Here is a 27,204-nt window from a genome sequence, read left to right as displayed (position 1 = left end):
AGGTGCATGTGAATTATTTGTGCCTTTTTATGATAAGAATTGCCATAATATCCATAATACTGCTATTGTTGATTATTTACTGTTTATTTATGTTTTTAATTTTATTTAACTGTCTCTTGTGTGCACTTTGCCTGTCTGCTTCTGTAATCCTGCAATTCCCCCCCTGCGGGACTAAAGGATTATTTTATTTTCTCTTTAACATGCCCCCCATCTTTGTGTCTCCTCACAGGTGTGTGCTGTTAATCTGCTGTATGTGTGGTTTGTCCGTCTGTCCATCGCCGCTGTCTGCCTCCCTGTCTGTCCATCCGGCTAGCCTGGAATGGGCCACAACTCCCAAAGACTAGAACACACCTGTTTTTAACCTGAGCTCCGCTGTTTGGACTCTAACATACTCGCAGGTAGGCTGAGGAAAGGGCTAGCAGACAACTGTCATGCATTATTATATTCTGATCAGCTCTGATGGAAGGTTGTTGTTGGTGATGTTTCCACATATTAAAAAGAAAATGTGTACATATATATATATATATATATATATATATATATATATTTTTTTTTTTTAGAGCCAACATGTTTTGGAAATTTGACCTCCACACCACATCCCACATTGACACGCTGCTGGAGAAGGAGGATGTGACTCTGACGGAGGTGATGGACGAGGACGACGTCCTGCAGGAGTGCAAGGCCCAGAACCACAAGCTGGTAGACTTCCTGCTGAGGCCACAGTGCATGGAGGACCTGGTCACCTACATCACGCAGGAGCCCAGCGCTGATGTTGAGGAGAAGGTTAAATACAAGTAAGACAACACGGAGCAACGGATAAATCCAAACTAAGGACTGGTTTAGTTTCCTTTCAAGATAGGTTTACAACTTCACACCTGTCTAAGTCTTTCTACTGTATTTCAGACATTATTTTACAACTAAAACAGGAGGATAGTGTATCTTGCAATTGTGCAAATCTTTAAATTGTGGTCATTTTAGCCTGCACTGCAAAACTCCTGTTGCCTTTGGCTTTGTTTTGAGTGAATTAGGAAGTAAGTGGCCACAGGAACTAAACAAGGAACTAAAATCCCTTAGTTTGTGGCCCTTTTCAGACATTTCTGTTTGCGCTTCATCACATCTGTGAACCACAAAGCCCTTCACACAGCTCCCAGATGTGTTGACAAAAACTGCTTTTAGAGGGTCATGAAAATTGCGCAAAATTACACTAATAGTTCAAAAGACAACATTGTTTGACATCATTTTAACACACCAGGAGACAATAATACAAGTCGCTGTGTTCTTGTTTGTATTTACCTTAATGCGACTGTTTGTATGGATCCAAAGAGACAGGCAGAGGTGGGAAAGGAGATTTTAAAAACACCTGAACAACCTTCTCCAAAATAGACAGTTTGCTTTTTCAACACAACTGCGATGGAACAAACAGCAAGTTTCATCTGGTTTACTTCCTTTGACTTCAGGCCCTGCTTCCTCTCATCTTCTTAGCTCATGCTAAACTGTGTAACTTTGTTTTTGGCATGGTTTTAATATGAGAAGAACTGTTCATCCTATGCCTTTTAATATTGATTCTACTAGCACCCAGTGCTTGTGAGTAATGCTCAGAACTACAGATGTCACAAGAACCAATGCTTTGGAACAAAGTTCTGAAAACAAGTCTGTACTCGTTTGTCTCCAGTATTGTAGGAACAGGAGTTCAGCGCTTGAGGCTTACTCCGTCCCGGGTGACGATAGAAAATTCCCAGATAATTCTAGATTATGAACAACAAATGTGTTGTCACGTTAGCTGTTAACCTGCTTAGCTAAATAACAGAGCTAATGGCTAAAGTACAGACGTTGCTTTGCGTTACATTAGGATGCATTCAAGATCTATTCAGTAAATGTGAGTATTTTGAAAATGTTAATCATAACGTTATCATGATGTGCCCAAATGTAGACTTGTATAATTGAGTTTTGGCAAGAAACTTGAAGCGGACCATCAGGAATTAACAATAAATTCCACAAAATCAGAATGCGAAGGGTAATAAAGGAGTGTATGTTGAAGTACATAGGAGTTATTGAGATATATATATATATATATATATATATATAAAAAAACTGAAACCTTTGGTAGCCTTCATTTCTACAGTTCATCAGATCATCAAAGTATCTTGACATGAAAGTGATTATTTCTTGGCATCTAGCAGCAGTTTGTTCCAGTAGTCAGAGGAAGCCTCTCTGTAAATGGTGGTGGCTACTGTATACATTGCACTGCGGTATTGGAACAATCTTAATGAGCCTTTTGTTCTCTTCCAGGTATCCCAACATATCGTGTGAGCTGCTGACATCCGATGTGGGCCAGATCAACGACAGACTGGGAGAAGATGAAAACCTGCTGATAAAACTGTACGGCTTCCTGCAGAACGAGCCGCCTCTCAACCCGCTCCTGGCCAGCTTCTTCTCCAAGGTCCTGTCCATTCTCATCGGACGCAAGCCCGAACAGGTACGTTATCAGGATATGATCATTCCAGAAACAATCCCAAAATGTAATCAAGTCACATGCTCTAAAGTCTTTTCGGTCCTAGCAGGACATGGACACCTGAAGGTACAATGCAGTTGATCCTTTGTACTGCTGTGTTTCTAGATAGTGGAGTTTCTGCGAAAGCGGGAGGACTTCGTAGACTTGATGATCAAACACATTGGGACATCCGCCATCATGGACCTGCTGCTCAGAATGCTCACCTGCATCGAGCCACAGCAGCTCCGACAGGACGTTCTCAACGTGGGTAGCAACACAACGCTTTCTCACATCCCAGATGTTCACTTCTCACAGCTTGACTTGGACCATCGCAACACACATTGTGATCTGGCAGAGTTCAGTCAACGGGTGTCATTTGTATTGTGTACCAAAGAGCGTTCATGCTGCAGTTCTCCACTGATGCATCAACATGAAGCGTTTCTTTGGACAAGTCCAACAGGTGTTTCAAACTGGAAAACATTGAGAAAACGTTGACAGTGTTTTTCTAAAGTATAAAGTATTCTAAAGTAAAGAAATATTAAGTATTTCATCATACCTTTTAAAGAAGAAATATATCTACTAACCTAGTTCCTGCAGCTGTCAGTAGATGTTGTCGAGAATAAAGTCTTATTGTAAAAGCCGAGGTTGCATTATTTAGGCAGGTTTTGCAAGGCTAGCATCACGGTAGAAGGAACACGGTTTGCATGCACGCAAGTTTACAATATGCATTTGTTTGATTATTGTCTTGTTGGGTACTTGCCTAAGATTAATTAGGATGAATTGTCCTTTTATGAAGCTACTGGAGACTCAACATGTGGATTTATTATTTAATTGTATTTATATTTAGTCCACATAAGCCAGAAAATACACTTCAGAATGAACTTCTACTGTTTTGTAAATGTTGTCCTAAACACAGACTCTTCACTCTTGCTCCATGGAGGGGATAATGAATTGATAAACATCACTTTGAGGTGTTTCTCTTGTTGTGCGGTCTGACCGTCTGCTCTCTTCCAGTGGCTGAACGAAGAGAAGGTGATCCAGAGGCTGGTGGATATGGTTCAGCCTTCTCAAGATGAGGATGTGAGTTTCACACACTTTGGTCACCAGGATATTCAAGCTGCCTGTGGGCTCTTGAACCAGGAAGGTTTTGTTCGGTTTGCATTCATGGTATATTTGACTGTTCCCAAGTGGAAATTTAGCTTTATAGATATAGTTTTTTAGAGAATTTGCCTGTCCACCTTTTACATTTCAGGATCAGTTCACCCACATTACAAATAATCATAAAGCTATTGAGCCTTGCAGATGGAGTCCATTTGACTGTATTAGACATTTTTTATCTGCATTAAATACTAATGTGTACTAGGGAAACCACTATATAAGAAATGCAGTATTCCTGATCTTCAATTTGACGCCAGTCAAAAACAAAACAATAAATCCCATGGTCTTCAACATGCATTACTTTTCATACTGATTTATTTATTTATAATCCCTGATGATCTGCCTCAAATTTCTCAGCAAACCCAACATTTTACATATTGTCTTTGAACACATCATAATGTACCTTTGCCCAACCCTCAGTTTACTGAATAGAGCTGGACTGCATCATAATGTAACTTCTGTACGTCGGCTGCTATCAGCTAACGTTAACTAGCGCTGCAGAGTTCAACACTGTCGGAGCATTATCCCCAAAAATGTGTCTGGTCCCTGGGACGACGGCACACCGTTGGTCTTGATCCTCTGTACCTGCAGTACCGTAGAAAACGGTACAGACACGTTTTCAAAATGTTGCCGTTGACGCGGCACAAGTATGGGTTCTTGTGACGGGCTGGGTGTCGTTTCTAAAACATTGAATACCGATACCCTAAATTCTATACCACTCAAAGTTTCTTTAAATATTCATCAGTTACTTTTTGAAATCCACATGAACCACTTTTCCAATCGGCACTCAAAAGACAAAACAGCTGGTTGCTGATGGAGGATGAGGGCAAAACGGCACCACAGATCTGTTTTTAACTGAATTTTCTCCAGTCTAAAAACACAAATGCACAGAATCTGTCCATGTTTAAACACCTTGTTGTCTCTGAGAGTATGTAGTCTTTTCTCTGCTATAACGTATTTACCATGAAGCATCGACATGTTGGTGTCTGATACCCTGATACCAGCCCTATTTAGTTTACTTTAAGTTGGTTCAGGAATATTAGGATTGTGATTGGATGAAATCACAGATGTATGGTTTATGTATTTATTTTCAGAGACACTCCAACGCCTCCCAGTCGCTGTGCGAGATCATCAGACTGAGTCGGGACCAGATGTTCCAGGTCCAGGGCTCCTCAGATCCAGACCCACTTCTGTCCACACTTGAAAAGTATGCATGCATTTATATACAGGAACTCCCATTCAGCACTGTAACGGTTGTGTTTATTCACTTTATGAAATATGAGCTTCTAGTTGCTCTAGTGATTTCCTTGTAGATCAGTTGTCTGCTCACCAGTTTTTCTTTTTGTTCAGTTAGTTTTGTACTCTGTGACCGTACAGTTATTCCAACAATGGCCGTTGTTGTTTTGGCCTAGTTGCTATTGCAAACAGACTCTGCGCTACAAACCTGGCCAGTGACTTTGAAGGCCGCTTTCCCTTCATCTTCATGTCTGTCCTCCGCAGGCAGGAGACGGTGGAGCAGCTGCTGTTCAATATCTTCGAGAAGGAGAAGAATGAATCTGCAATCGTCAGTGTCATCCAGATCCTCCTCACGTTGTTTGAGACGAGGAGACCAGCGTACGTCCCGTGGCCTCTACACTCTTGATGTCGTGATTTGAAATGGATATATATAGATTTATAGATGATGAGTATGTGAAATAAGGAAAACCACAACGTAAGAATGACTGTAATTGAGTTAAAGTTATGTTTTTTGTACGTGCATTAGTTGTGACGTCACATATTTGACAGTAACTTGTCAAGATCTTTTTGGTTTAATACATCATTACACTGTATACAATATGGTATTGGCATGGTTTCATTTTCACAGATAACTACTCTCAAAAGCAATGAGAGCTGTGAACACAGCAATGACGAGAGTCTGACAGGAACGTGAGCGGTCACATGACCAAACGGGTCGTTAACCAGTTTATCCAGATTACCCAAACTGCTTTGCTTGGAGGTAATGCTCCGTGATTGCACCTGAAATGTGGCAGATATCACAAAGAAAGTGTGTTAACAATGAGTACACAAGAAAAACTATTTAAGTTAACTACAATCTACCTTTCATGTCAACCCACAATCAGGATTACTTTAAATGTTACCGCTACTTTCATGGCGGTTTAGGAGTATAAGCTATATGCTTCAATTTAAGGTTCCTAAAGGTTCCCCTGTCTAACTTCAGGCACCGTCCCAAAGACTTGGCTCTACCATGTTGTGCTTAGAGAGCTAGTTCACCAGGTTCTGACTTTGACCTTGTAGGTTTGAGGGTCATATGGAGTGTCCGCCTGGGATGTCCCACCCGTCATTCTCCGTCAACCACAGCATCCTGGAGGCTGTGAGACCTCGACTCAAAGACTTTCACCAGCTGCTCCTGGAACCCCCAAAGGTAAAAAACACTAACTATGTAAGAAAAACTAAATGTCTTGTGCAGGGTCCTTACGGTCATGGAAAACCTGGAACAGTCATGGAGTTTATAAATGGTTATGTCCAGACCTGGAAAAGTCCTTGAAAACAATAAAATCCCCAAAGTTTAGTAAAAGTCATGTAAATGTGTTATATTCATGTGTTCATGACGTTCATTTACTCTGAGTTTGAAATAATGAATATGCTTTTAAAAGAAAGACTCAAAATATAAGCAGGCATACATACAGGCATCTATATAAATGTTTATTTTAATCAAACTATTGTCTCATTCATTTGAGTCATTTAAGGTTTACTGTATGCTTTGTATTCTCATTGTTAGTTTAAATACTACATTTACTCACTTTTTACTGTTTACACCCAGACTTCACTAAATGTTTGTCATGACATTTGGTTAAAGTCATGGACCCACTGGTCAGAATGTGTCTGAACCCTGTTTATAGACTGAAGTCACACATGTTGCGGTCTGCATGGGACTATTTCATCCTTATCAACTGTTTTCAGTTGCGTTAGAATACGTCTGTTCTTTGAGTATGTGACAGTCTTCTACCACATATGACAAGTATTTAGTGATCAGTCAGCTGTGGATTGATTGATGAGTTTATTCTCCTCCAACAGGCCAACGTGATGAAGACGACGTGGGGCGTGCTGGACCCTCCTGTGGGAAACACCCGGCTCAACGTGGTCCGATTGGTGGCCAGTCTGCTGCAGAGCAACACGCACAGCATCAACACAGAACTCATTAACCTCAACACACTGGGCATCATACTAGTGAGTAATATGTTTTTGTTTTTTTCAGATACAAGGTACGATAGTATTAATAAACGGGCTGAAACAAATGGACAACTTCACCATTATTCAACACTAAAGTGAACAATTTAGTTGAATAAATTGTATAAAGTAAGCAAATGCAGCATAAAAGGTATCATGGTAAAGTCTTTGTTTAGTCCCTGAGGAGATGAGACGGTAATGCAATAGGTTTTGCCTTCAGACGTTTTGTTTGTTTTATCCACCTCATGAGATTCGATGGGAGATTTGAAAGGATTAAAATGTGTTAAACCGATTTAATCCTGGATTTGAATTTTGATAATTCAGTTATCTGCAGTTAAAAAATGACTGTTAATCTTGGCCACCATTTCTACTGTCACCTCTGTTGAATTGTTGGATTCGCTGCCTTCATTACTGACAAACGTCTTTACCACAGCGAGATGTAGATGTGATCTAGCTGGAAAACCAAAAGTGAGCAGGATGTCTTTGAACCTCCATCCAGGTGATCTTTCACATCAGTTTCCTGGTTGGACTTTCACCTGCTGTGCTCATTGTGGTTTTGCGTAGCGAGTTCCACTTGTCATGTTCAGCTTTGATGGCTTTTGGTTTACGTTGGAAAGCGGTTCAGGTCATGATGTTAAACCCAGCTTGCGTTCGGTGGTTGGTTAACAAGGCTGTGAACTGTGACCACAATGTACACAAATGTACATTGTTAACTGAAGCAAAGAAAGAAAAGAGACCATCGCATAATAACGTCATCATAATGTCGCGCTTTTGTTTTGCTCCACAGGATATGTATTTCAAATACATCTGGAACAACTTCCTCCACATTCAAGTGGAGATCTGTACGGCCATGATTCTGGCCATGCCGCCTGCCCCCGCTGACATCCAGCCAGACGCGGAGCAGGAAAATGCCCGGGAGAGCATCCTCATCAAACATGTAAGATGGAATAATGAGAGAAAAAGATCTTAGAATCAGTTCTAAATCTCTCCTCATGTGGCGTAACTATTGAGGTTCTGCACAAGCGCTCACCTCGAGGGCTAAACAGGGTTCTTAGGGTCATGGTAAACCTGGAAAAGTAAAATGGTTATTTTCAGGCCTGGAAAAGTCCTTGAAAGAAAAAGTCCCAAAAGTGTTGTAAAAGTCATGTAAATGTGTTACATTCATGTGTTCATGTAAATGTGTTACATTCATGTGTTCATGACGTTCATTTACGCTGAGTTTGAAATAATGAATATGCTTTTAAAAGAAAGACTCAAAATATAAGCAGGCATCTATATAAATGTTTATTCTTTTAATCAAACTATTGTCTCATTCATTTGAGTCATTTAAGGTTTACTGTATGCTTTGTGTTCTATTGTTAGTTTAAATACTACATTTACTCACTTTTTACTGTTTACACCCAGACTTCACTAAATGTTTGTCATGACATTTGGTTTAAAGTCATGATCCCACTGGTCAGAATGTGTCTGAACCCTGCCATAGCAAGCTAAAGCTGTCTTTATATATACCTACAAAAATATACATTCAATGTAAACTCAGTAATGTATTTATTGTGTCTGTGTTGCTGAATTGCTTGTGTTTACTGTTGTCATATTTTCTTCCACCAGCTGTTTCAAAAGTGCCAGTTTATACAGAGAATCGTGGAGGCCTGGAGCTCCAACGAGAAGGAACAGTGAGTATTCTGCTCTGCTGCAAATGTCTCAAGATGTCACTGTCAATTTGCTAAACATTAGAGTCACAGCTGGAAATCCCACAGGACTACGAACATACAAGAATCACACCATGCTTCTTATTCAGTACAAAAGACAAGACAAACGGAAACCTTTTTAAAAGAATGCGACCGCAGAGCGAGCCTCTGCAGACGGGGTTTCCACTCCAAACAACAAACCATAAGTCCTGTTCCCCTCTAGCATCGCTGCTGGTCATGATTCAGAACAGTTAGGAGCGATGCTTTGGTTTGGTGGTCGGTAATAACTCCTAATGCAATGTCCTCATGACTGTATTGATGTGTTTGTGTGTTTTAGGGCAGAAGGTGGTCGCCGACGAGGCTATATGGGCCACCTCACCAGAATAGCCAACTCTATAGTTCATAACTGTGACAAAGGCCCAAACGGACCACAGATACAACAGCTCATCTCTGGTAAGAACTCTCTTCTGTAGGCACCTCATCTGTTCTTCAGCTTCATCTCTGACTTTCAGTCTGAGTGTATAAAGATGGATTGTTTCTGTGTGTGTGTGACACAGAGCTCCCAGCAGAGGACCGAGATAAATGGGAGGCCTTTATTTCTGGGCAGCTGTCTGACACAAACAAGAGAAACACAGTTGACCTGGTGAGTAACCACATGGACGCAACCCTGACGTTAGCTTTCATATGTATTTCACGGTGCATGGAGGTGCTGTTATTTAGACAGTGTGCCATTATAGTGTCGTCTCTGTAGTCCAGCACATTGGATTTGAAATGAAACTGAGACTCAGGGGCCACAATGAGTTTTAACATTTGACAGACAATAACATGTAAAACAAAATAGAACGAGTGCAGATATGTGTGAGTCGTCAAGTTTTATTAGTGGCTGCAATGAGCTGCTTTCCTCTGCAAATCCTTTTAAAACGGGGTTGCGGGCTTGATACGGTCACTCTCAATTCATGCTCAATGTTGAGCTAAGATCTGTTTCTTTCGAGACACACAAAATCAGATCTCGCGGAGATCGGCTTTTGGCAAAATGCCAAGAATCTTGGCGACTCATGACTGGAATGCATGCATACATTCACGGCACAGGCTTTACAGCACATGGGTGTATTATAAGACGATAAAAGTGATGCATTACTGCCAACATCTCCATTATTACAGCTAGCAGGAAGCTGGAGGCAGAACCCGATGTGTCACATGACAGGGCGGCTCAGTCTCGTGGGTCTGAAAGCGCATTCATTATGCCGAGGAACATAACTCTGGATTCAGCTGCTGGTTCATTTCACAACTTTAACAACTACTATTTTAAATACGGGCCATCAGATTGTTCGTATTGGGGAGTGGGATCAACTGAAACGCCGGGTATTGCAGCAAAACGGCAAAATGAAAGCGGTCTTTACTCTAATTTGGACAATTTTGTACCAATATTCGACGGGCCGTAGTTTGCCCATACCTACTCTAAAGTACTGTTTTCTTCCCAGATCCAGTGTTCTGAGTAAAGATCATCTCAAAGAAATATCCAAAGTGACATGATGACACAATGTTCAGTGTGGAATACACACAGTGAAGAGGTTTCTTTGTCTGTAGGTGAATACACACCACATCCATTCTTCCAGTGATGATGAGGTGGACTTTAAAGACAGTGGCTTTCACCAGGACTCCTCTCTACAACAAGTAAGACCTGCACACACACACACACACACACACGCGCACACAGTAGGCCCAGCTGATTAGTCTTTCTGTGACCGTCTTAAACTGACTACAGGAACATCTCTTGAACATGTTTTGAATTAATTAACCTAACCTCCAGTGTCGTTGAGGGAACTTTACAGTTACTTTAAAACAAATACAATTGTCTGATATTTTTCTTAAACTAATGTAGAAGCATTTTGGCGTTTGACTGTAAATGCATGTTTGTGCTTTTTTTAGCTATTAACCTGTCTAGCCTACACGTTACACATTTTGTGTGTTTCCAACTCCGTAAATGTATTTGCTGTTTTGTGTACTGCAAGTAATGACCAGCTTTGTGTAGCGCCAAGACTATATCATTATCGTTGGTCCTGGGTTTTGCCAGGCCTTTTCTGATTATCAGATGCAACAAATGACGTCCAATTTTATTGAGCAGTTCGGCTTCAATGACGAAGAGTTTGCTGATCAGGACGATGTTGTGGAGTGAGTACTCATCCTGCATGACGGGACCTGCTGCCTACATGTTGCTGTGTAACACTGGAGGGACAGGGCACTTCAACACGGCAGAGAAACATGTTTTCCTTCAATAATGGCATCATTTGCATATCAAATTGTGCTCTTTTTTTTTGGTCTGCCCCATTGTTAGACTATAGATTGCTATTCCAAGCTTTCTTGACATTAAACTCTGAATGCAGCATAATGTACACATATCTAAAGTTATAATTAATCAGATTATTATATTCCCAGTTTGCTACAGAAAAAGATCAATAACAGCTGTTGCCCAAGTAAAAGGCATTAAAATTACCTCCAAGATCACCTTATTTCCTTTTTGATATGGCAGCTATAATGAATACAAAACATGGCTTCAAGAGTAGAATCATAATACCAGCGTCCGTGTGGTCGTGTGCTGTCCCTTTCTTTACTCCCTAGAGCTGGTTTGGGTATAATCTGTGAAATGGTTGTGGGCTGTTAGCGGATCAATCGTTTCAATGTCTGCTTAACTTTAAACAGTTTGTGGTTTGAAGTGGAGCCTTTTTCTCTTTACATGTTGGGTTCAGCAATAGGACTTAGCAAAGGAGACTGTGGGAAACGAGCGGTACACCAATACAAACGTTCAGCAGCATCAATTCCTTATTCTTGGATCTATTTTTGTTGTTTTACAAAAGGGTTTCACTCTCATACGTTAACTCTCCAATAGATTACGATCTACGTATACATCTCTAAAGATGGGAAGCCTGGAGGTTTTATCCTACTAAAAGACTTTGACTCAATAATAATTACTACCGTAAAAGTCGGGTTACAAGCCGCCGGTCAGTGCTAGCGCTGCTGCTAGTGCTGCTGCTAGCACTGCTGCTAGCTCCCCACTGCTACTGGCTGTGTCCCCTCTGCCCGAGTCGGGTGTAGAGCCGGGGCTGATCCCGCTACCTTCGGTGGTTGTCAGGGAGCTAGCGGAGAGCTAGCGGAAGTTAGTGGGGAACTAGCGGAGCAGGAGCGCTAGCTGGCTACAGCGGGGAGCTAACGGGTACACTGACCGAAGGTAGTAGCGGCGTGTAACCCGACTTTTACGTTACTAATATTTAGTAATAAAAGGTAGAACTGGGTGAATGAACCAGCAACATTTCTTGCTGTCTTGTAATATCTCAGTTCTACGTGATACTCGCTCATGTAATGGTGACGATCTACAGAACCGTTGCGTTGGTGTACCTGATGATGCTCCCGTTCTAGTTGAGGTCTGCTGGTCTGTGCAGTCGAGATGTCTGGAACGTATCTGACTAGTTCACTGCATCATGTGCTGTGCTTTAAAAACACACTGTCCAGGTCAGGTACTTTCCACTCATCATCAATGCACACGTCGGAAGGTAAAGTGGGATTACGTGAACGTAAAGGGGCATAAATGTACCGTTTTACTTTTCTTAAGTAAAAATGAGCCGTTCCAGTGTGTAGCTGGTTTGACCTGATTGGACTTCCAGTTTCCTCATCCTCTAACTGGTCTTTAGTGCTTCTGTTTATTACTTTATCGCAGTCTCATTCACCCGTTTCCCACTGGAAGGTTGAAGCTACTCCAGCTGTTTCGAATCTCTGAACCTTTCAATCCAAATGTTTGCTTTTAATAAGCAGCACCAGGAGTCTGATGAGCAGCACTTACACACAAACCCCGGGTGGGATCGGCTCAGCACAAAAACTAGAAGCATGGGGAAACTGTCAAAAGTGAAACAATCAACCTTCTCACCATGTTCAGAAAGAAATGGTTCCAACCAGTAACTGCTCTTTAACCCATAATAACAGGTTTTCACTGTGAGACGTTGCAGTTTCCCACAGTCCAGTAACATAAAAGTGAATCCTGGTCATCGTCCAGTTAGAAACCCCAGCTGAGGAGGCATTCTCTCTGGAGGCAGAGGAGGTTGCACCAGTATCTGGTGACATGGAGGCTCGACCCGAGCCCGTCCCAACTGTTTCTGATCATGACCGTTAAGGAAGCGTCCCTCGATTAAAGACTTCATGTACACATAACGGCCCTGCTAAGAATGATTAGTGGAGGATCCCTGATACAAGCGCATCACACTTTCATTACACACAACGCAGCATGACGGGACGGTTTTGTCTCAAAATAATGAACAGGATGAGCGTTTTATTGTATTTGTCTCGACTGTGGGAAAGGTCCTAAGCTTGCTAATCACAATAACACACTATTTATTCTGAACCAATATATTTATGTAACATCGAATGCACTCTCTGTGAAAACAAATTTCCTCCTTGGGGACAAAACAGTTATACTTCTATCTAGATCGGGAGCATCAAACTCATTATAGTTGACGGGTTCTGGCCCTCGGCTGCATGTTGATACCAGCAGATTAACTGATAATGAAAACAATGTTGAGTCTCTGCATCCAGCCTCAGTGTGTATCTCTGTGTGAGCCGTTTCCCTCTCTTCCTGTCTTTGTGCTAAGCTAGGCTAACCCTCGAGCTGATATTATTCTTATCTGGCACTAAAGTAAAATGGCAAATAATTCTCCCAAATGTTTGATATACTATTTCAAATACTACATATACATGTTTTGGGGAAACCTTTCCATCCATTAAGCAATGTTGAAAGTATTTGTAGGATTCTCAGCTTTAGTTTACAACACAAACCCTGTTTCCTCATCACGTCTCAGTCACATGAGCCCGGCTCAGGGTGAGCTAGTCTTAGTCCTCCTCCAGTATTGATCATGCGCCTGTGTGCTCTCATACCTGTGGATGCCTAACGACCCTAACTTGACTAAACTCTGTTCTCTTTAACGTTGCAGTATTCCCTTTGATAGAATATCAGACATCAATTTTTCACTGAATACAAATGAAAGTGTAAGTACTTTGATTATTAATCTTGAATTCATACAATAATCATTCAATGAGAGGAGAGTAAAATGATCATAGAACAAATAAAAATGTGTTATTTTGTCATTTGCTGAAATCACTGTTAACGTTCATTTAGAAGCAGATGCCACAAAGTGACAGAGGACGTTGCTATAGCCGTCATTTGAACCAAAAGCATCGCGCAATTTGATCAAATAATGTGCCGTCCTTTTTAAATATGTTCCGGCAGACATAGATATGCTGTAAGTTATTTCAGTTTGAGGCCTGCTGTTGTGCTAGGATACTTGTTAATGTCTGCTTCTCGTCTGGAGTGACTTGTTCTGTAGGATCCAGCCCTAGTTTGTATGTGGATGTGCTGTAGATGTAAGAATAGTTTGTCTAAGTGTGTGTGTGTGTGTGTGTGTGTGTGTGTGTGTGTGTGTGTGTGTGTGTGTGTGTGTGTGTGTGTGTGTGTGTGTGTGTGTGTGTGTGTGTGTGTGTTTCCCCAGGCAAATATAGCTTTGTTTGAGGCGCGCTGTAAGGAGAAAATCCAGCAGTTTGAAGACGCCGGTTCAGACGAGGAGGATATCTGGGATGAAAAGGATGTCACCTTCGCACCGGAGGCACAGAGACGCCCCAGGTCAGTGAACACGGACCTTTTGTTTCTATGCATTGAGAGGACCCTCTGAAAATAATGCATTGCCTCGCCTGAGCACTTACCGTCGCCTCAAAACCAGGTTTTAACAGTCCTTTGAAGTAGTGTAGACCTGCCAATGTTCTTACTTTTCAATTAAATTGATTTTTATAGCCCAACATCACAAATCTACCTCAGAAGGATTTACAATCTGTACAGCAAACAACATCCTCTGTCCTTTTGAGGGTCTCCCATCGGAACAGGAAAAGGGTGCTGAAACTCAAAATGGTCCTCTACTTGATGTCATACCGAATAAACTTCAATGGAGTTTAAAACCTGGAAGGCCTCATTATCCTCCTACGCTTTTAAATCATATGGGCAACTACCGTAAAAGTCGGGTTACAAGCCGCTCCTACCTCCGATGGGTGTCCCCGCTGTAGCTAGCTAGCGCTGCTGCTTGCTAGCTAGCGCTGTTGCTGCTACTGCTCGCGTCCCCTCTGCCCAAGTCGGGTGTCGAGTCCGGGCTGGTCGCGCTACCTTCGGTGGTTGTCAGGGAGCTAACGGAGAGCTAGCAGGAGCGCTAGCTGGCTACGGTGGGGAGCTAACGGGGACACTGACCGAAGGTAGTAGCGGCTTGTAACCCGACTTTTACGGTAAACACACAGGATTCATCTCAACCTTTAAGAATCTCCAAGGTCATTTTGGTGTAAAATAGTCAAGTTGGTGCACTTCAGCACACGGTGTATTTGTGTGGTTCAGAAATGTGTGTAGCATATAGTTTGATATTCTAGTGGAAGAACTAGAGCTGAAGAATACATGATTGTTTTATCTGTCGTCGTTTTTCTCTATAAAATACCAAAATGGTTTGAATGGTCATGTTTGTGAAATTTCACTTAAATAGGGACATGAACATTTCCTCTTCGCTCAATGTTGATGTTTTAAAAACCAACTTATTTCTAAGTTAAAGAACTTTTAAATGGTTATGAATGGGTCTCAATGTAAAACTGATGCCTCTTTATGACTTGCATAAGTAGACAAGACCATTGGCAAGGAGGTTGTCTATTTTTGTGTAGTAGCATGTAGTTTTTTTCATAAATGGAAACGCTACCCTTTGGTCCACAGGGGCGGCCAAAATCTATGCAAGTGAAAGCTCCATGTAGAATATTTAACTGAGTAATAATAATTGATCAACTTTCTGTTTACGATATGACATTAAAATATTCTTGGCCTCAACAGCCAATCTGTGTGGCGTAGGTCTTTCCTCTGCATATCACTCTGCGCTCCCAGTGCAGTCGGTAGTAATAATGTGTGTTAGAAATGACTAGAAGTCGTGTGTGTGCGTGTGCGTGTGCGTGTCTCAGGAGTTCGGGCAGCACAGACAGCGAGGAAAGCACGGACTCGGAGGAGGAGGACGCCAAGAGAGATCCGTTTGAAGCGTCCAACCCCAGCACCGATGACCGGATGGAAGTCGACACAGGTTGGTGTACCCAAGACTCCTACATATCAACCAGAAGGACATGCCTATATCAAGTGAACCCAAGTAAGGAAAACTTTGACCGGAGGTTTAGGACTCAAATACGAGTTATTCCACTTAAGATTGTTCACTTTTAATTCTATTAAGGGCTTATGTAAGAACTATGATTGGGTTTATTTACAGTGCTGACGATGTGGTTCATGAAATTACTGTTTTCTGTCCGTGTGATTAGGAGTCAGGCTTCAAAAGTTCATGGAAAACAATACAGCATTAGAAACATTAGTTCTCGACTAGATGTATTAGTTACAGGGTTCTTACGCTCATGGAAAACCTGGAACAGTCATGGAAGTTTAAAATGGTTATTTCCAGGTCTGGAAAAGTCCTTGAAAAAAATAAAACTTAAAGTGTAGTAAAAGTCATGTAAATGTGTTATATTCATGTGTTCATGTCGTTCATTTACGCTGAGTTTGAAATAATGAATATGCTTTTAAAAGAAAGACTCAAAATATAAGCAGGCATACATACAGGCTTCTATATAAATGTTTATTCTTTTAATCAAACTATTGTCTCATTCATTTGTGTCATTTAAGGTTTACTGTATGCTTTGTATTCTATTGTTAGTTTAAATACTACATTTACTCACTTTTTACTGTTTACACCCAGACTTCACTAAATGTTTGTCATGGACATTTGGGTTAAAGTCATGGATCCACTGGTCAGAATGTTATGAACCCTGAGGAGCGGTGGTGCGTTCAACGCCATACTTTAATACTTCTTCTGACAGATTTTCATGTTGGTGTTTTTATAATCATTTTTATCTTTTAGGGCCCGTGTGGACGGCCAACTTCGACGACGTGCCCATGGACACGGGGACGTCCACGGCTCCGGCGTCGAGCCCCGTCGCCCCCGCCGCCCCCGCCTCCCCCTGCCCCTCCTCTCCAGAAGACCTGCCCGACGCCTCGTGGACCGCCTCCACGCCTCCTGCCGCCTCCAAGGCCGAAACCGGCTGGGCGGATTTCTCCAACTTCACCCCCGTCAGGTAGGACGTCGTGTGTGTGTAAAGAAGAATTGATTTGATTTATCTTTCATCGTCAAAGAAAGCCGAGTGTTTCTTAAATGTAAATATGAATCTTTTCAGGCCCAAAGACCCTCTGCGGTGCAACTCTCCTGTTGCAATGGAAACCAGCATGGAGACGATGGACCCCCTGGGGGTCAATGCACCCATGCAGCCTGAAGGTGAGTGGTGTGGCAACACATGTTCACATTGACAGTGAGCCTTCTGCACATGCACATGACCTGAACTCTGTCCTGTTGTCCCACTGAGGTAAACCTGCACACACTGTGATGACGTTTGACATTAGCTGGATCACTGGTTCAACTGGTCTGGCTGCTGACTCACCATCACCCCTGAATGAGCCACGACCCAAATCAAGGAAAATGTTCAATTTCTCAAATGTATTTAATGAAAAGATGGTGCCGTTTGAACCTGAGATAGTACAGGATATCACAGTATGCTAGTTCCCTTTTTATAGTCGTTTAAAAAAACAAGAAGTGCATCTTCAGGACACGAGGTAATACATAATATATGTAATAATACAACACGCATAACTGTTCAGTAACTTCAGCCTTTTTTAAACAGACTCAACAGCTTTTATGCACAAACATGAAATAAAAAAGTCAAACTACTGAGAAGCAGTTTCAAAAAGACTAAATGATGTAGCTGTAGCTGAGTGCTCACTGGATTATTTCCGTAGTGCAGCGTTGGTCATACATTCTGTGACTTGAGGCGCTTTTACCACAAACTCTAAATAAATTACACAACGTGTAATTAAAAAAAGATTCAAGTGTACAACGTTAACTTTTCTTCTGATTACATTATCAGTAGCTGAATACTGAAACACATGAAGCAGCATCACTTCAACCTGAGGAGTAACAGACCTGCAGTATGAGTCTGGAGGAAGTCATACTGGGAGAACTGGGGGCGTTTCCTCCTGACGAGTCTCAGTCTGGAGGGAAGCTGCGTTCACACAGAAGTGTTGAGTAGATTAATGCAGTCAGTGCAGATGTATGGATGAGAGGAACCGGTTGAGAATCACTTTCCAGGTCGCTGATGAGTATTTTAAGCGTTAAGATCTTGTCGCCCCCAGATTGTGACGGCTGGCTGGGTCCCAGTGTGGCTTCTCCCTCCTCCACCTCAGCTAAGGACTGTGGGAGACCCAAAGCGGAGGAGGAAACGGCGTCCTGTGAGCAGCGCAGCATCACGGAGACGGTCATCAACGGCTCCATGAAGGAGACGGTCAGCCTCACCGTGGACGCCAAGACCGAGACCGCCGTCTTCAAGAGGTTCGCCAACCGCACCACTCGGAACACGCGACAGGCTCTGCGCTAAATCACATGTAATGCAGGCGTTATCGTCCTGGGGTTCACAAACACAGAGGAGATCACTGCATTCTCCTACGCTACGGGGTCATTAGTCCCCGTCTGTTCATGGGCGCTGTGATGGTTAACACCAGGCCATTCAAACGCTTCTATTAGGAGAGTTTCTTAAAATAGTTTACCTGCGTTTCACCATTGCTGTGCGTTTGCTGCAAGTATTTAGTTTGTTCTTGTGGACAAAACCACCCTAGTGGCAGCAGAGGGACTTACATCTAAAAACACACATTTCTTCTCAGCACAGTTTCCACCCGAATACCTCCATCTTGCTTTGTTCTCTCTCATTCGAATGCATCGGGCACTCAAGGCCAGTTTCTAGGTTTCAAATGCATAAGGAGACGTCTATTCTTATATTTTATCAGACGGCGTGTCACAGACTGAGATGGCATTTTGCCCACAGGAAAGTCAGGTTTAAACTCTTTGTAATTTAAAAATCTGAAACCTTTCTAACACTTCTGTGTTACTGTAGGAACACTTTAAAACTGAAACGCATCTCTCATGCTATGAGGTTTCAGTTCGTTTTTCCTCGCTATCTTTGTTACTAAAATGAGCCCAACTGGTCAGTCCACCTTAAGTGAGCTTTGGCTGAAGTTGTTGCTACACAGGAAAATAAACTACTACTTTATTACGACTTTATTCAGAGTTCTTACGCTCATGGAAAACCTGGAACAGTCATGGAGTTTATAAATGGTTATTTCCAGGCCTGGAAAAGTCCTTGAAAAACATAAAATCCCCAAAGTTTAGTAAAAGTCATGTAAATGTGTTATATTCATGTGTTCATTTAGTTTGAAATAATTAATATGCTTTTAAAAGAAAGACTCAGAATATAAGCAGGCATACATACAGGCATCTATATAAATGTTTATTCTTGTAATCAAACTATTGTCTCATTCATTTGTGTCATTTAAGGTTTACTGTATGCTTTGTATTCTCATTGTTAGTTTAAATACTACATTTACTCACTTTTTACTGTTTACACCCAGACTTCACTAAATGTTTGTCATGACATTTGGTTTAAAGTCATGAATCATTGTTCAGAATGTGTGAACCCTGTTTATTTAGTACTGTAGTGATGACACTATAGCCTCATTCTGGCGTCTCACTCGTTCTCTCGCTCCCTTTAGTCTCTCCACTACTTCCTCTCCTAACTTTAGTCTCTCCACTACTTCCTCTCCTAACTTTAGTCTCTCCACTAATTCCTCTCGCTCCCTTTAGTCTCTCCACTACTTCCTCTCCTAACTTTAGTCTCTCTTTGGTTTCCAGTCGGTTGTCGTCCCGTCTGCTTGTTGATGCATTATTCTGTCTGTGTGTCTGAGTAACTACTGACGACCTGAGCTTCCCCTCCTCTCTCTCTTGCTGTGCGTTGTGGGTGTGGTCTTCTTCAGAGTTTTGAAATCTTATCGGTATGTACAGCCAATCAGAGATCAGCCTGCAGCCGTGATGTAGTCTTGTTGTCACGTCAACCACCAACTTTTCTTTTCCCGATTTTGATCTTTGGTTTCAGCTCCTTGTTTGTTTTATTTCATTATCTCCATTCTGCATGTGTTTCTACCAAAGGTGCTCAAGCCAGTTTATTAGTTTATTCTGAACGGATTAAACATCAAATTATTATTTTAAAGGACATGAAGTGGAAGTGAGAGTTAGTTTGCTGCAGAACGACTCCACCATTTTGATTATATATCATGTTTTATTGCCACATGAACACATTTTGCAAGCAGACGCAGCTGGTTTAAATTTTGCACACACACACACACACACACACACCATTAATTTAAGCGATAATGGTAAGTTTTGACCTGACAGCATAACAGTTAATATGAATAATGATAAAAAAACCTCCTCCTTTCCGCTGTCATTTATAATAATAATAATAATCGACTCATTCCTTTAATCACAAAAGTGGATGTTCATAGGGAAATGCTGTAAACATTGCAACTCTTCTAAGAACCCATGTATCATCATTTCAATAACCTCTTATGAAAGGTTTATTTCTTATTCAGAACAAAGCTTTTGAGCAGGTAGTTTCACGTCCCTGTTGGTAAATGAAGCAGCCTAGAAGAAGCATGTCAGTAGGACTACATTAAGACACTGGTGCAGGTGATATGGTAGCGATAACAGAGGCTCTTCATATTTGGGCCCTTACGGTTCTCGGAGCATCACAGCTGCGTCGTCTCAGCTCTTAGTCATTTGATGTTTGTGGGCGTTTTGCTTTGAGGCCTCATCAAGATTATTGGTGGTTCTCTGAGACAAAGCAAGACTGACGGCTGGCAATTTGGGTCAAATCAGTTGGTAACCCGCCTGCTACCGGGCTCTGACCACAGAACCAACAGCATCTAAACCGTGACGTTCTCCATTTGCTGTACATTTAGAAGCTTCTCCTCATCCTGCTCCACGCCACCACCTCATCCTTTGTTTTACTGTCCTTCAGCATGCGCCACGTGTTCTGTGTCTCTGTGGGGTCTCATCGAGTGATACTGGTGTGTGTGTGTGTGTGTGTGTGTGTGTGTGTGTGTGTTCCCCCTGTGTGTTGCAGCGATGAGGAGAAGAGTGACTCTTCAGAGAAATACTCAGTAGTGGAGTGTGGGGATTCGGAGAGAACAGGCGTCACCAGCTCAGCCGCAGCCTGCTGTCCCAAAACCGGGTCAGACGCAACACACACTCTCCTAAACACACCTCATTCAGACACACACACACACACACACACTCTCCTAAACACACCTCATTCAGACACACACACACACACACACACTCTCCTAAACACACCTCATTCAGACACACACACACACACACACACTCTCCTAAACACACCTCATTCAGACACACACACACACACACACTCTCCTAAACACACCTCATTCAGACACACACACACACACACACTCTCCTAAACACACCTCATTCAGACACACACACACACACACACACTCTCCTAAACACACCTCATTCAGACACACACACACACACACACTCTCCTAAACACACCTCATTCAGACACACACACACACACACTCTCCTAAACACACCTCATTCAGACACACACACACACACACACTCTCCTAAACACACCTCATTCAGACGCAACACACACTCTCCTATACACACCTCATTCAGACACACACACTCTCCTAAACACACCTCATTCAGACACACACACACACTCTCCTAAACACACCTCATTCAGACACACACACACACTCTCCTAAACACACCTCATTCAGACGCAACACACACTCTCCTAAACACACCTCATTCAGACACACACACACTCTCCTAAACACACCTCATTCAGACACACACACACACACTCTCCTAAACACACCTCATTCAGACGCAACACACACTCTCCTAAACACACCTCATTCAGACACACACACACTCTCCTAAACACACCTCATTCAGACACACACACACACACACACACACTCTCCTAAACACACCTCATTCAGACACACACACACACACACTCTCCTAAACACACCTCATTCAGACACACAGACACACACACTCTCCTAAACACACCTCATTCAGGCACACACACACACACACACTCTCCTAAACACACCTCATTCACACACACACACTCTCCTAAACACACCTCATTCACACACACACACACTCTCCTAAACACACCTCATTCAGACACGTTCAGTCCCATGATCTCTTAAAGCGTTGGTTGTGTCTCAGTCGGTTTATGTTCCTCAAAGCTGTAACTTCATTGAGAGCAACAAGCCGTGAAATTCATCCCTTCATCACCATCTTAATGCAGAATCACAACCCTTCATTACTCTGTATAATTACATTTTTCAGTCCTTTATATTCAATTGATGAATTAAAAAATGGGATTGAACATTATATTTAATAAATCACAACATGGGAACTCGACTGTAAATGTTGAATCAGGACCAAAGGGTTGTGAGGTGCAATGTGGTAGAAAGGTTCATGAATAAAATTAAGTTTATTGAGCTTTTTACAATGTTTTTCTTTACTTGATCTTTTTAACGCGTCATATAAATGCAGATTCAGTTGGTGACTTGATTATAAGAGTCCAAGCTCCATAAGGCTTTGTCCACAAAAACAAACCTGCAGCAGTCGTCCATTTCACATGATGATGTAACCTCAGGCATATGCTCCCGTTCTATAGATCCAGTGGATTTAATGTCCCATTCAGATCAGGAACAGACACATTTCTACACAATCCATTTGATGTCGGTCATGTGATGCTGAACCTTTGCCTCTCCCTCGTGTCTGTCTGTGTCTGTGTCTGTGTGTGTGTGTGTGTGTGTGTGTGTGTGTGTGTGTGTGTGTGTGTGTGTGTGTGTGTGAGCAGTGAGAAGTGTCAGCCCAGTGTTGAGCTTCCCAACGGGCCTCTGGAGGAAATGTCACCCGTCGAGGAGGCCAAGTAAGTCCGTCTGCGATGCCGCTGAGAGGAGGCTTCAGGGGTCCAGCCTCCAGAGCCGGGGGTCAAACTCCTTTCAGTGAAGGGGTCGCATGCTGCCCGTGTTCTCAAGTGGGCCAGTGAAATCATAGCATAACAACAATATTTCTCTATGTTTACCTAGTGTACCTTACTGACGGCATATTTTCCGATTACAACTGAAAATGCGACATATGACTTTACTTTATGCTTCTTTTGGCTCCAAATCTGCTGAAAGATCGGACATCGTACCCGTCACAGTATTCCTCGTTAGGCTAATGTTGGCAAAAGCCTCTTTTATTTTAACGAGCTGGACCCTCCGGAACCGACCTGCACCTACCCAGACGCACTGAGCAGACGGGTTTCCATAGTTCTCTGGCCATCACTACTACTCATGCTGCAGCGTCACCATTCTTCCTCTTCCCTCTTCCCTCCAGACTGGACCAGAGCGCCGTGTCCTCAGAGCCGGCTGTGAACGGGCCGGCGTGAGGTTCTCCCGCCGCCAGCTGACGTCCACCGTTCTGCCACGCAGCGCCTCCTGCTGGCCAGCCGGAGGCGGCCGGCGCTCAGAGCCGCACCAATCACACGCCCCCACCAGGACCAGCAATACTCCTATTGGCTCATCACCGACCCACGGACAAGACAGGTGTACAGACACGGGACGAACTAAACGCAAAGAGACACTCGCTCGGATGGATACAGAATACCTTTTCTTCTGCATTTGTTTATATACTATTGTTCTGATGAGGTGATGTGCGACCGATCTCTTGCCACTCAAAATTAAATAGTAAATGTTGCTATAGTTAAAGAAATGATTGTATGAATAAAATATTTTATAAAAAGAAAAATGTATACAGAAACATAAGATGAATTACCAAGAACCAGGAATCCTGGCTGGAGCCGTCATCCGGCATTAACACAACCGTTGCTATACTTCAAACGCGCGCCACCCATTGGTCAGTCTGAGCCACCCAATTGAAACATTTTAAAAAGGACACTCATGTTCGCTGCAGGTATTATTTGTAAATGTTTTTCTCTTGTATTCTCCTGCATTGAGTAAGATAGGACACACCTTTTTCTCTTTTTTTGGGGGGGGGGGGTATACTTTTTTATTTATTATGGAAGTAAGACTCATGTAAGCCGACATGAGAGATCCAGTATGACGTCACCACAGCCTCTTCTTCTTCTCCAGAAACACAGTCCTCTCCTTCAGCCCAATACGCTTCTCTTTTTTCTGAAGTGCTTATGACTTGAAGGTCTTCCCTTTAAATCTCTATCGCACACATGAAGACGCACGGTGGTGACGTGAGGCAGTTTAGAGAGCGTGGTAGTTCAGTTAAAGACTTCTACCTGGAGACGCGCCATTGGAACGGCTGTGCTGCTGATCAAGGGCCAGCCTCAGGTGTTTTATTCTCTGCCTCTCCAAGACGCCGATGGCAGAAGAGAAGCTCGACGGTCAAGTCAGTCCGGTAGACCGACGAGGGAACTCTTGTTTCCGTGATGGTTGTTGAAACGCTCCAGAGACGCTGGGGTCTGAACCCTGAGAGTCTCTGGTGCCGGCTTCATGTTTGTGTTCTTCGTCCGCCTTCAAGAGGCGACGACACATCAGAGTCCCACCGGCTGCTCTTGATCGGCAGCAGATCTGTGCTGCAGCTCCGTCCCCGCAGCTGGGCTTATGGCTTATGGCTTATGGTTTACTGGTTTAATGGTTTAATGGTTTTAAACGGCCTCCCACCTCATCCTTCTCATGGACTCACTTCCCTTCTGCCACATGTGACCCTTTCTTCTTCTTCATCTGGGCAACAAATGACTCACTGGTTGGGGTTTGGATCCAAAAATAAAAATGTAACTGAGTTTTCTGTACCAGCATTGGAAGGGGGAGGAGCTATTTACGGATGATTGTTCAACACTTTTTGTCAGATTTATTAATTAAATTTCATCTTAATTTCTGAAGCTAAGTGGTCTTTGCCGGTGGTTTCTTTGGCCTAACGGAGGGTTGTAGACTCTTTACAGGACTGTATAGGAAGCTCATTGCAGACGCACCGGCATGTGAGTTGGTGTTGAATGTGGAACCTGCATCAGACGTGACCATCAGGCCTGTTCCTGAAACCAGATGAGCTTGAAGACGCTTCGGGAAGTCGTCACCGCTTCAACTCCCTTCAGCCTCCAGAGACCTGCAGGTCAGTGACTTCTCTTTGAGCAGTTTGAACGATGGTTCAGGTTCGTTGATCCAAAACAATAAATACAGCATTAGTAACTTTAGTTCTAGATAGATGTATTAATACCAGGGTTCATACGCTCAAGGAGATTTAAAATGGTTATTTCCAGGCCTGGAAAAGTCCTTAAAAATAAAATCCCAAAGTTTAGTAAAAGTCATGTAAATGTGTTATATTCATGTGTTCATGTCGTTCATTCACGCTGAGTTTGGAATAATGAATATGCTTTTAAAAGAAAGACTCAAAATATAAGCAGGCATCTATATAAATGTTTATTCTTTTAATCAAACTATTGTCTCATTCATTTGAGTCATTTAAGGTTTACTGTATGCTTTGTATTCTCATTGTTAGTTTAAATACTATGTGTATGAACCAGTAATAAGGTATTTTCTTTGTATCAAGACAAAGCTATATATTTTACTATAATACTTATAAAATAGTAAAATATAAGTGCTACTGGAGATTAATGTAAGAAACAACCATCAAGGCTTTAGAAGTGTAACTTTGATCAGATCTGAGAACATCAGATCATTTAAGTATAATATTGCTTTGATATGTAGGCCAGATATCATTTATTATAGAATTAGAGCCTCGAGGTTTAAAATGTAAGGTTGTCATCGGCAGAAATGTAACTCACCTTTTTAAAATCACTTCCTGAACATAATAAATAAATAATGGTCTGTTGGCGCGATGATGAACCAGAAAACCGTTTCACAAGCAGTGAAGAGAAACGAGTGCCGAGTCAAACTGTTTTCTATGTAAATATGCAAATTATGAGAATAAAATGTTTGACTATCAAACACTACAGTGTTGAAACTAGACCAGGTCCACTTGTAACGGATGAAGAGTCCAACGACGAATAAGATGTATTATATTTATTATATTCATACGACTCCCTCCCTGGATGTGGACTGAAGGCCTCTGGAGCAGGAGCCGAGGTCTGGCAGTATCACGCATACACACATATGTATCTAACATATAGATGTATATATACAATATATAAGTATTATGTAATGATATGCATGTGTATGTAATGTCTGCAGTGCCACATTATTAGAAGGAAAGCAAAGTTGGGAAATAGGGCAAAAATTATTCATTTGCTTTGATGAAGGGCACACATTGTTCAGAGTATTAAATACATGTACATTTACACATGTACATTAGAAGATACGTGTTATATTATGAAATGAGTGTAAGAAAAGCAGGTTGAATAATATTGACCATCTGCAGGCCGAGTAGGACGTCTGTCCTTTACAGCTTGCCTCGTGACGAGCAGCGGTTGCTTTGCAAGCTCGTTCCAGAGAACTGGTTCTGTCAACTTGTATTCACTTGTGTGACAGTGGCAATGTGTCTAAACATGTCACGTCCAGGTCCTGTGTGGACACTGCTTCCTCTTTGATGGCATACTGGGGATGAAACACAAGAGGGTAAATGACAACCGTGTGATAGAAGGTGTCTTCAGTCATCAGGGGATCTCAGTACGCAGGCAGTAATTACACTCAGCAGCTGGAAGGCTCGAGTTACGGCCTTGGCTTTCGGGTCATTGGTGCTTTGGGATCTCCACGGCGATGGGAATGCCGTTGCTGTAAAAACACACAAGAAAAGGTTTAGTTAATATGAGCAAATGAGTGCATGTTCTTTGTATGTGAATAAGACAAAGGGTTGGGTTTTACTGGACAATGAAGGTGTGTTTATGGTACATGTAGTAAAGTAACCATTGTGAGAACCCAGTTTCCATTTCCAAATGTTCAATATGATGGTGCTGGAATTGGGTAGTATATATATTTTAGTGCTGGGCAAAGAAGAACAAATTTAACTGATTGCATGATTTTTCTGCGATTAATCGCATTATGTGAAAAATTCAATAATGAAGTCAAAACTAGTGTATTGCGCGCAAGTTAACAGAATATACATCTGTTTTTTTGGAATGGAGAAAGCACCATTACGTTGGAGTAAATAAAACATGTAGAAGCCGTCAGTCCGAGTGAAAGACCAGCAGTACAAACTGAGATAAGGTTACAGGACGTGCAGTCGTCTCAGAGAGGGAACAGCTGGTCGCCGTAACAACGTGTTGACAGCACAACAAACACAAGCATTCACATGTTAGGAAGCATATTCAGTCCAAAAAACGTGTTTTTCGGTTCAGTTATAGAAAAATGACCACCTGACCTGATCCTCGCTCGCACCATAACAAGCTGCATATCAGAATGACCCCCTAGAACAATCTGAGGACCAATGGGATTGCTGGATCTCGGAATGCCCCAAAAAACAAAACCAAAAACTCTCCGCCATGTGGAGACACTAATGCGGGTCAGAAAATGCTGCTGTAAGGGAGACTTATCAAGGTTTTAGTGAAACGTTATAATCGCTTCCTCATTTTAAGTAACTACCTTTTTTTTTTTTTTTAAATGTAAAACCACACGCCTCTTCTCACAAGGGTTACGGT

The 27,204-nt window shown here is 42.3% G+C and overlaps 1 protein-coding gene across 1 annotated transcript; it reads left to right on the top strand.

The window, feature by feature from the left end:
• Window positions 1-567: 567 nt before the first annotated feature.
• ppp6r3 (protein phosphatase 6, regulatory subunit 3) lies at window positions 568-24,489 on the top strand (the record flags this gene model as incomplete). The annotated part of the gene is made up of 23 exons (XM_079223865.1): window positions 568-794; window positions 2,290-2,476; window positions 2,618-2,755; window positions 3,506-3,571; window positions 4,744-4,856; window positions 5,150-5,263; window positions 5,945-6,071; window positions 6,725-6,877; window positions 7,665-7,814; window positions 8,486-8,550; window positions 8,903-9,018; window positions 9,123-9,208; window positions 10,153-10,239; window positions 10,640-10,737; window positions 13,542-13,596; window positions 14,097-14,227; window positions 15,583-15,698; window positions 16,521-16,734; window positions 16,834-16,931; window positions 17,843-18,038; window positions 20,662-20,769; window positions 22,456-22,527; window positions 22,980-24,489. The coding sequence occupies 23 exons, from the start codon at window positions 568-570 to the stop codon at window positions 23,029-23,031; spliced, it is 2,769 nt and encodes a 922-aa protein (XP_079079991.1). The 3' UTR covers window positions 23,032-24,489.
• Window positions 24,490-27,204: the final 2,715 nt, after the last annotated feature.

The sequence above is a fragment of the Taurulus bubalis genome (assembly GCF_910589615.1).
Source record: "Taurulus bubalis genome assembly, chromosome: 9".
In the NCBI taxonomy this organism is placed as follows: Eukaryota; Metazoa; Chordata; class Actinopteri; order Perciformes; family Cottidae; genus Taurulus; species Taurulus bubalis.
This window is presented reverse-complemented; position numbering and strand designations above follow the sequence as displayed.